This window comes from Octodon degus, unplaced genomic scaffold, assembly GCF_000260255.1.
Source record: "Octodon degus isolate 3935 unplaced genomic scaffold, OctDeg1.0 scaffold00183, whole genome shotgun sequence".
NCBI lineage: Eukaryota > Metazoa > Chordata > Mammalia > Rodentia > Octodontidae > Octodon > Octodon degus.
The window spans coordinates 601,199-610,950 of record NW_004524759.1 but is presented as its reverse complement, the minus strand read 5'-3'; the positions used below and the strand labels follow the sequence as shown (position 1 = coordinate 610,950).

The following is a 9,752-nucleotide window of genomic DNA, read 5'->3' as shown; positions in this document are numbered from 1 at the left end:
TTCCAAGGTATTTCATTTTCCATGTTGCTATTGTAAAAGGTATTGTTTCTCTAATTTCCCTCTCAGTGTGTTTGTTATCTGTGTAGAGCAATGCTACTGACTTTTGGCTGAGAAATGTTATTTCTTGTGGAAATCTACACATCTGCTGCATCTGAGCTTGGCAGAAGATGTTAAAGCCATCCTCACAGAACTTCGCAAAGAGGTCTGCCTACTCTTCTTAACAAATGCTGACAGACAGGTGCAGTGAGAAGAGATTAAGGCTTGTGCCTGTCAGTCCTACTTTGATGCTATTGTTGTAGGCGGAGAGCAGAAAGAGGAGAAACCAGCAACTTCCAAATTTTATCACTGTTGTGATCTCCTTGGAGTACAGCCTGGGGATTGTGTGATGGTTGGTGACACATTAGAAACTGATATACAAGAAGGTCTCAATGCAAGACTGAAAGCTACAGTCTGGATAAACAAGAGTGGAATAATGCCACTGACATCCCCTATTCCACCTTATAGAGTTTCTTTTGTGTTAGAACTACCTGCTCTCTTACAGAATATTCATTGCAAAGTCAATTTGTCTGTGTAAAGTACATCAGAGGCACAATTTCAAATTTTAGAGTCTATTTCCAGGGTTGAAACTAAGAAAACTTAAGCCATTTTATATATTGTGGTCCAGGTTCTGGAAATAATTTGATTTAGGATTTAATAGCAAATTTGTGAGAAACTTCACAACCTCATTTCTCTTGGTGACCAACTATGGACTTGTATTTATATCTGAAAATCCAGATTATGTTAATACAAGTTAGTGTTCTAGTTCAAAACACTAGAGGAGTACACTGTTTTTTAGACAGCAACTTAAGATTTTAAAAAATTGTATTTTTAATCTTTTAGCATTTTGGCTTCATGTTACAAAGCAGAATAGCTTACATTTGGATATGTAAGTACAGGTTGTATGGCTTATTAAAAACAGATACTTTTTAAAAATAGCTGTTCTAAAATTTTATAGTAGAGATTTATCAGAGAAAGTGAGTATAGTTAATATGAAATAAATACTAAATCATGCAATCCATGCAATTTTTTTTTGTGGAACTGGGGATTGAATTCAGGCCCTTGAGATTGCCAGGGAAGCACTTTATTCTACTAAGCTATTTCCCGGCCCCTGTGCAAAAAAAAATTTAAAAAAAGTCTGGGCGGCAATACAGATCAAGCCATGGGGATTATATTTGGCCTGTGTTTCCCCCTGAATTACTTATAGCACCTCCACTTTTAGAAGATTTTTCATCCCCAAACATTTGGAAAATTCTAGATGCTTCTAGGAACACAGTTAATCTCTGCCTGGACATTAGGACATTTTGACCAGAGTGGTTATATTTTAAATAGTTTTAAAAGTCCACACAACAAAACCATAACAATGAATCCAAGCAACCAGTGGGAATCAGGCTATGACTGATTATGAACCACTCAAAGCGCTTTATGATCCTTACCAGGAGTCCTTAGGACCTCGTGTCATGTGGCCAATGCTATTTCTGTAGAGCTGAAGGTATACACAGCTAAGTGAGAATCTGGGCCCTGAACAAGCTTATCACCTCCAAAACCTGTATTCCTATAGCATACCTCTCAAAGTGCTGCTTTCTTCTGAATTTAGACTCTGGGAAAATACACTTGTAGGCATGCTGAGATCAGCCCTTCTCAGTAGAGGCCTCTGTGAACTATGGAAATGGAACCAGACTCACAGTGACTGGAAGACTGAGTACCCAAGTCTTGGCACCAGAATTTCATACAAGTACTGTAATACAGTTTTCAAAAAAAATTGTGTGGTGAGCTCCCTAAAACTAGACATACAAACAATATGGTTCATGTAGCTATGACCTTTTAAAAACAATAATTGGTAACACTCTACTTTTCAACTTTGTCATTTTACCATCTAGTCAGGTCTCATGGGGATGGATAAGTAGCATTAAGACTTACTCAGATTTAAGCCTCACATGATATGTTCAATTGGGAAACTTTGTATTTTTGATTACTGGTAATCTGAAGCTTTGGTAAGTCCCTAAGAGGAAGCTTAGCAAGTTTACATCTGTGCGGACAACACTCAGGTTGGTGGAACTCTTTTGCCTTTGTTCATAAGTAAACAAGTTATTGTTGCTGAGACAAAATTTAGTTTACCTGGTTTTAAGGCTGAGGCTCAGAATGCCTGTCCTTGTCCATACCTGCTTAGCTCTGAACACCTGCAAGATATGCTGAGGTTTTCAGCATTTTCTGCTAAAATAGTGTAGTCCTTAAGCACTAGCCTGAATGACTGACAATATTTTACACTAGAGAATTTGATTTAGCTAATGAATTTTTTTTTTTTTTTTTTTTTTTTTTGTGGAACCAGGGATTGAACTCAGACCCTTGCGCTTGCTAAGGAAGCACTTATTCCACAGAGCCATCCCCCCAAATTAAAATTATTAATTCTAGTCTGAATTCTACATTTGGGATAGATACATTTTAATTTGGATCTAACTATATTACAATGAGAGATTTATGGCAAAGTTTATACCTATTTTTCAATGCAAAGTTTTATTCTTTATTCTTTATTATCTGAAAAATAAATTCTTGCAAATTTCTTCTTTTGGTTGGTAACACTTTATGTTCTGGGTTCCACACTTCAGAGACTTAGAAGGAATGCCTTCTTGAATTACTCCAAGGAGTAAAATCTCCTTTGTGTAGCAGGATTGGGGTGTCAGTACAACCACTATCAAAAATAAGATCTATCTGTGGTACACTTTTATTAAAGTGGTTTGTAGACCAAAAAATTCTGATGTCGTTGAATCTTATATTAGGAAATAGTAACTTGTAATAATTAAACAGATATTTTAGAAGAGCTAAGCTCTTGCCCAAGTAAGTGAAGCCCCTTGGAATCCAAGAGCCCATGTGTGTGTGGATCCTAATTTCCTTTCAGCCCTACTCTGAATATCCCTAGGTATACGGACTCACAACCACTGGAGATAACTCTGGATAATGTGACTGGGGATCAGATTTTTCAATATACAGTGACAACTTTTTCTTAATTTTCTATCTCCCAAATTTCTAGAAATCATAGTAATTAATATTTACATTCTATATGCTCTTCTTTCTCAACTTTGATTTCCTTTTTAATTTATTTTTCATTTCCTTGGACATATTTTCATTTATAATTAATTGCACATTTTCCACAAATCACATCAAGGCTGTGTAGAGTGAAGTAGAGCATAAATAGAAATGTATACATGTGAAAGCTAGTTGAGCTTCAGAGGGCAGCTTGCACTTAAGAAGCACCCGAGATATCCTCTACAAATTATGTTCAACTGGACTGACCTCATGTGTTTCTCTAGCCTCCAAAAACCAAGGTGGATAAGAATGTTGGTCATAATAGCGGTATTTGTTTTTACAGCTTTATCTGTAAAAGGGAGGGACACCAGTGACTCATACTGCTGAAAGCAGAACTTTGGTGCCAGACTATTTACTTGAAAATAGAAGATGCTGTTTTTTTGCTACATAGTGAACCAGAGGACATCATTGAGAAAAAGTGCTTGTTTACGGAGATACAAACCAGGAGAAAGACAGGATGAGCACTGCTGGAAAAGTAAGCGGAATATTTCTGTACACTCTGTCATGATCTAATAGCATGGATTGCTTTTTGAAGGCAATAAAGTAGCTAAATAGTTGGGGATACTTTGAGCCAAATGCCGGCTGAATAGACACCACTGAGCAAAACTTTGAATTAGTTGCAAAAAGTTCCAGGTGCTGTGGGTTAAAGTGAAGACCACATGTGGAAGGATTTTTAGGAAGATGGTGGAAGAAAACAGACCTGTGGTTTATAGTGTTACAATTTGCAGTGTGATTTCAGGACAGCTGGGCTTTTGCTTTGGTAAGCCAATGTCCCCTGAAAGGGCTTGGCTGAGTGCACATGTATCCTTCAGTGTGCAGTGGAAAGGTTTCATGTAGTTGTTGAAAACCATTTGTGTTGCTTTTGACAGTGGAAAATGCTAATTCCAGAATGTAAAGCTGACAACAAAGTATCATAAGGTTTCTTAGTGATGTATTTTTAAAATCAAAATATAATTTTGAAAATGACTACAATGGAGGTAAGTTATGTTTATTCTATAAGAAAATAACAGAAGATCTGGCCAAATACCTCAGCAGATCAAAGCGCCTGTAAGCAGGTACAGTGGCCGGGGTTCAGTTCTTGGGCCTGCCTTGCCAGCCCCATCCCCAGGGTGCCCTGAGACGGCAATTGAGACTGGGTTATGGTGGCACGCTTCTGTAATCCCAGCTCTTGGGAAGCTGTAAACAAGTGGACCACGATCACTGTGAGTCCAATCTAGTAGTGAGACCCTGAATACCCTGTAGACCCTTCCCTAAAAAATACAAAAAAAGAAAAGAAAAGAATGGAATCAGGAATTGATACTAATTTAGAGATAACTGACATTTTTTCATTTGTAAGTCGACCAGTGTAGTTTCATACTTTAAATTGGTACACACATGCATAAACTCTAAAGTGCTTTTATTTGTTTAATTCTTATTTAAACAACTTTGCATTTAGCCTACCTTAAGGTTTTCAAAAAATAAAGATGACAGTTGACATCTGGGTAATAAATACAGCAAGAAGCCCTATGATGTTAAAATTTGGAATAACTTTTCCCAGAATAGAACAGAACTGGAGTTAAGAACATCTGGGTTTGGGTCAGAAATCCAGACAAACTAGACAACTTGGAGAATTACATTTTCACTATTGAAGCTACTGACTCTACTTTGGAAACAATCTTAAAACTTTTCTATTTCATGAAGCCGGTAGATCCTGGAGAGTGAGCTCTGCTGTCCCTGTGAGCTGGCTGTGGAGCCACTGTCAAAACACCTCCAGTGATGGGGACCTCAGGGGTCTCCAAACAGCACCTTCCAGTTTGATTAGTGAGCAGTGAATGGCAGGTGTGCAGTCTCGATCCGCAGACCGTCATGCAACAGTATGGTTCACAGAGGGTTGTATATTTCCTAACCTGCCCAGCATTTAAGAATAGCTCATGGCAGGAGAGGACCTCTTTATATTTGGAATTCCATCTTTGTCCTGTTTAATTTGTTCTCTTTTTTCATTAAAAATTGAAAATTATTTTAGCTTGCTAAGGCTATCTTAACAATGTACCATAGACTGGGTGTCTTAAACAGCAGACTCATATCTTTGCACATCTGGAGGTTGTAACTCTGAGAACAAGTTGTGTACACAGTTGGCTCCTTAGGTGCCTTCTCTTCACTCGAGATAACCCACTTCTGCCCATCTTCATATGGTCTGCCCTGGGAGAGTGTGTCTCAGTCTCCTCTTCTTATGAAGTCACAAGTCCTATCGGGTAGGCAAACCTCAGTGATTTGTTTTATTTTCTTTATTTCTTCTTAAAATTTCATTATCAACCCATAGTAATTGTATGAACTAATGGCTTCACTGTGACATTTTCCTTTTTCTTTCTTTCCTTTCTTCTTTTTTTTTTTTTTTGGGCAGAACAAGGGATTGAACTGAGGCCCTTGTGCTTGCCAGGGAAGTGCTTATTCTATTGAGCCATCTCTCCTGCCCGACATTTTCATGTTGATTTGATTGTATCAACCTTTTCAGGTACCATTGTTTGCCATGATCTTTTTCCCTCTGGTTTCTTTCCCCTTCCCTAATAGTCTCTCTTCTTTCACTTCTCCTTTTTCTTCTTTGTTGGATTTTTTTTTTTTTTTTTTTTAGTTTCCATTTGTGAGAAGAAACATGGAGTACTTGCCCTTTTGCATCTGGCTTATTTTGTTTTATACGACAAACTTTAGTGCCACCCATTTTTCTGCAAATGACATGATTTTCTTCCTTACCAATGAATAGTACTCCATTGTGTATATGTACCACATTCTCCTTATTCAGTTACTTATGGACACCGAGGCTGATTCCGTAACTTAACAGTTATTGATAGTGATGCAATGAATACACGTAAGCAGTTATCTTTTCTGTATTCTGACTTTATCCCATGGGTGTATACTTGGAGGTAGTGTAGCTGAATCATATCATAGTTCTAGTCTTAGTTTTATGAGTAATTTTCATCCTGTTGTCCATAGTGGATGTTCTAGTTTGTGTTCCCAACAGCAGTGTGCAAGGGATCTTTTCTCCACATTCTTGCTAGTACTCATGTTCTGTTTTCTTGATAATAGCCAATTTGACTGAGGTGAGAAAGAATTCTCACGTATTTTTTATTTGCATTTTCATGATCTAAATTTTTGTACATTTATTGACTATTCTTCTTTGAGAACTGTCTGTACAGATCATTTCCTATTTATTTATTTAACCTATTTTTTTGTTGATAACTTTTTGAGTTCTTCATGTGTTTTTGAAATTAATCCTCTATCAGATGACTAGCTGGCAAAGATCTCTCTCACTATGTAGGCTGCCTCTTCACTCTTTCTGTTGTTTTCTGGTATTTATAAAATTTTCAATTTCATGTGATCTCATTTGTTAATTCTTGCAGCTATTTCCTAAACTTTCAGAGAGCTAGTCACAAAATAGTTGTTTTTGCCTGTATCTCACAGTGTTTGTTTTCCTTAATAGTTTCCAAGTTTCAGGTCTTACATTAAGGCCTTTGATTTATTTTGAGATGATTTTTGTATAGAATAAGAGATAATACCCTCCTTTTAGTCTTCTACATGTGGATATTGAGTTTCCCAGGACCACTAAGGATCGTTCTATCTTCACTGTGCTTTGGGGCACCTTTGTCAGGAATCATTTCACTGTAGGTACCTGGGTCTATTTCAAATTTTGGAAGTAAACGACTTCCAGCCCAGATTCCTATATCCAGGCAACTGTGTCCTTTAAAGATGAAAGAGAAGGATGCTGCAAGGTAAGTATGAGCTGAGGGCATTTGTGACCACTAATCTAGCATCATGGAAGAAACTGGAAGGAATCCTACACTCACTCAGAAGAAGAATCGAGATAAATGCTATCACAAGAGCATGAGAAAGAATAAGTTTCAACGGAAAAGGAGAAAAGCAAATTTTAAAAACATATTAAAATATTTTTTAAGAATAAATTTGACTATGAATCCATCTGAAGTTAGTTTGGGAATGTGATACAAGTTTTCTAAATTTAACATTGGGCTTTGTTTGTTTCAAGAATTGTCATTTCCTACATTTACTATCTTTCAAAGCAGTTATTTAACCACACAAAGAGGCATTAAGGGAACGTGTTTCTTAGTTGAGAAGCAAGATGAAAAATAACTCATTGTACATTAAAACAAATCAGGGCCCACAAGCTGCAAACAACTGGCTAAGTGCCAAGCAAGATGTAGAGATTCAAGACATGGATCCTACCATCCAGGAGCATAGCCACTGTCCCTGCTCACCAGCTCTGACCTGTGTACCACGTGCCCACATATCAATTATTTTATCACTCTCTCTGCATCACACATGCATCAGACAAAGGTGCACATAAGATGATTTCTAATGTTCTATGTCCTAGAGCTTTCTGAAAATCATTCTGGGAATATTAGGTTATATGTGATACTTAGTTCCTATTTATATGATTTAAAAAGTCTGCATTGATGATGTAGTTAGGATCCAGTATAACACTTGCCGATTTCTTAGGTTATTAAGTGCAAAGCCGCTGTGCTGTGGGAAATGAATAAGCCCTTCTCTGTTGAAGAGATAGAAGTTGGCCCACCAAAGGCTAAAGAAGTTCGCATTAAGGTGAGAAAGGATCTTAGAATGTATAATCCTGTTTTGCAATCACATTTGTATTAAATCATGATTGTGAAGTGGATTTCTAAATAGGAGATGTTTGCTGAACTCTGGTCCTTAACTCTCGTATTACTTATTGTATAACATTAGGGAAACAATCATTTTGGCTGTGAAATTAATGAGCTGATTATCTATTATTAAAAAAAATCCCCCACTTTATTAAAGTATTCATCTCTTGAATTTTTTATATAATTCTTTTAAAAAATTACTTATTTATTTGGTACAGGTTCTAGCTATGCAAGATTAGACTCATAATGATCCTCCTGTCTCAGCCTCTCCAGCGCTGGGATTACAGGCATGCACCAACATGCCCAGTTTTCAGTGGCTGGCTTAGGGCCCAGGACTAGCATATTGTGTGGTACTGGGCATCCAACACAGATCCTTGTGCTTTGGGGAAGTGCTTAGAATGCTGACTATCTCTCCAGGCACCATCTGTTGAATTTTTTAAATGAAATGTTTGATTAAAAATGGTTACTAGCCAGGACTAATGATTTACTTTAAAATGCTAGAAAAATCTGATTTTATCAAGATTACCTTTTTAAAAATAACAAAAAATTCCTTTCAGCCTGAGAAGAGGCAGCTCTGCACAGAGCCTGACTTTGGGTGTGGACCCCTGTGTTGGGTGGACATTCCTGCCAGTCTTTGACTCTCTGCCATTGCCAGAACACTTGCACTCAGGGTCTTTACCCCTCATTTACTTTTTTGCATGCTGCTTCTGGTATTTCATAAGAGAACCATGGAAAGCCAAGCTACAAAGCACACTTTCCCATAGCCTCTGGCTGGCTACACACTTTCCTTTCAGCCTCACGGTGACATCTGTACTGTGGCTCCTTCACAGGGGTGTTTGCTGACCACAGAAGGTTGATTTTAGGCTTGGTATAGTCTAGGAGTCAGCATTATCACATAAGACAGTGCTATGAAATAAACAATTATAATCTTGTCAATAGCAAGCTAAATATGGACAACCCTAAACTGGACAATTTCCTGGTTGGTGAAATGTTCTTTTTTGAATACAGATTTTGGCCACAGAAATCTGTCACACAGATGACCATGTGATAAAAGGAACAATGATATCTAAGTTTCCGGTCATTCTGGGACACGAAGCAGCTGGGGTTGTAGAGAGCATTGGAAAAGGAGTCACTACAGTGAAGCCAGGTATGGAGAAGTCAAGCCAAAAGTCTCTGATAAGTGGGCTTTGATTATCCTATCACAGGAGTAGTGCACACTAGGAATTCAGGGAGATAAAAGGAGTCCGAGGAGAACAGGTGGACTCAGCGCTGTTTAATTTGGGAAAATCTTGACATTTAGCAAGTGAAACTTATGATGCTTATAAACTGCAAAATACTCTGAGGAAATTGTCGCATATAGAATGGGTTCAGTTCACACATGGGTATTTCTTAATGAACTAGCACTTTGTATCATACTATCTTTCCTCTAGGTGACAAAGTCATCCCTCTCTTTTTGCCACAATGTAGAGAATGCAATGCTTGCTGCAACCCAGAGGGCAATTTCTGCATTAAGAGCAAGTAGGTTTCGTCCTTTTTACTCTAATGTCATTTAAGATGTTCAAAAAAAAAATAAGATGTTCATGTTCATATTTAGTTGAACTAACTAACATGTGTATTTGTTGTATCACATAGTATTTCTGGTTGTGGATTACTGTCTGATGGCACTACCAGGTTTACATGCAAGGGCCAACCAGTCTATCACTTCATGAACACCAGCACATTTACTGAGTTCACAGTGGTGGAAGAGTCTTCTGTTGCTAAGGTAGATGACGCAGCTCCTCCTGAGAAAGTCTGTTTGATTGGTTGCGGATTTTCCACTGGATATGGGGCTGCTGTTAAGACGGGCAAGGTAAGTAACAGACTAGGATCTTTACTCCTTCCCTCTTATGTTGCTTTCCTCCCTCCCTCCCTCCCTCCCTTCCTCCCTCCCTCCCTCCTTTGCTCCCTCTTTTCCTTCCTTCCTTCCTTCCTTCCTTCCTTCCTTCC

General features: G+C 38.0%; 1 protein-coding gene and 1 pseudogene across 1 annotated transcript in view; both read left to right on the top strand.

The window, feature by feature from the left end:
- The window catches only part of LOC101571015, a 5,004-nt pseudogene extending 4,430 nt beyond the window's left edge, over nucleotides 1-574 (top strand).
- A 2,928-nt stretch (nucleotides 575-3,502) lies between these two features.
- The window catches only part of Adh7 (alcohol dehydrogenase 7 (class IV), mu or sigma polypeptide), a 16,354-nt gene continuing 10,104 nt past the window's right edge, over nucleotides 3,503-9,752 (top strand). The window contains 5 exon segments of the mRNA XM_004643714.2: nucleotides 3,503-3,595; nucleotides 7,606-7,707; nucleotides 8,775-8,913; nucleotides 9,197-9,284; nucleotides 9,399-9,615. Of these exon segments, the coding sequence (XP_004643771.1) occupies nucleotides 3,578-3,595; nucleotides 7,606-7,707; nucleotides 8,775-8,913; nucleotides 9,197-9,284; nucleotides 9,399-9,615 (564 nt within the window). The 5' untranslated portion in view covers nucleotides 3,503-3,577.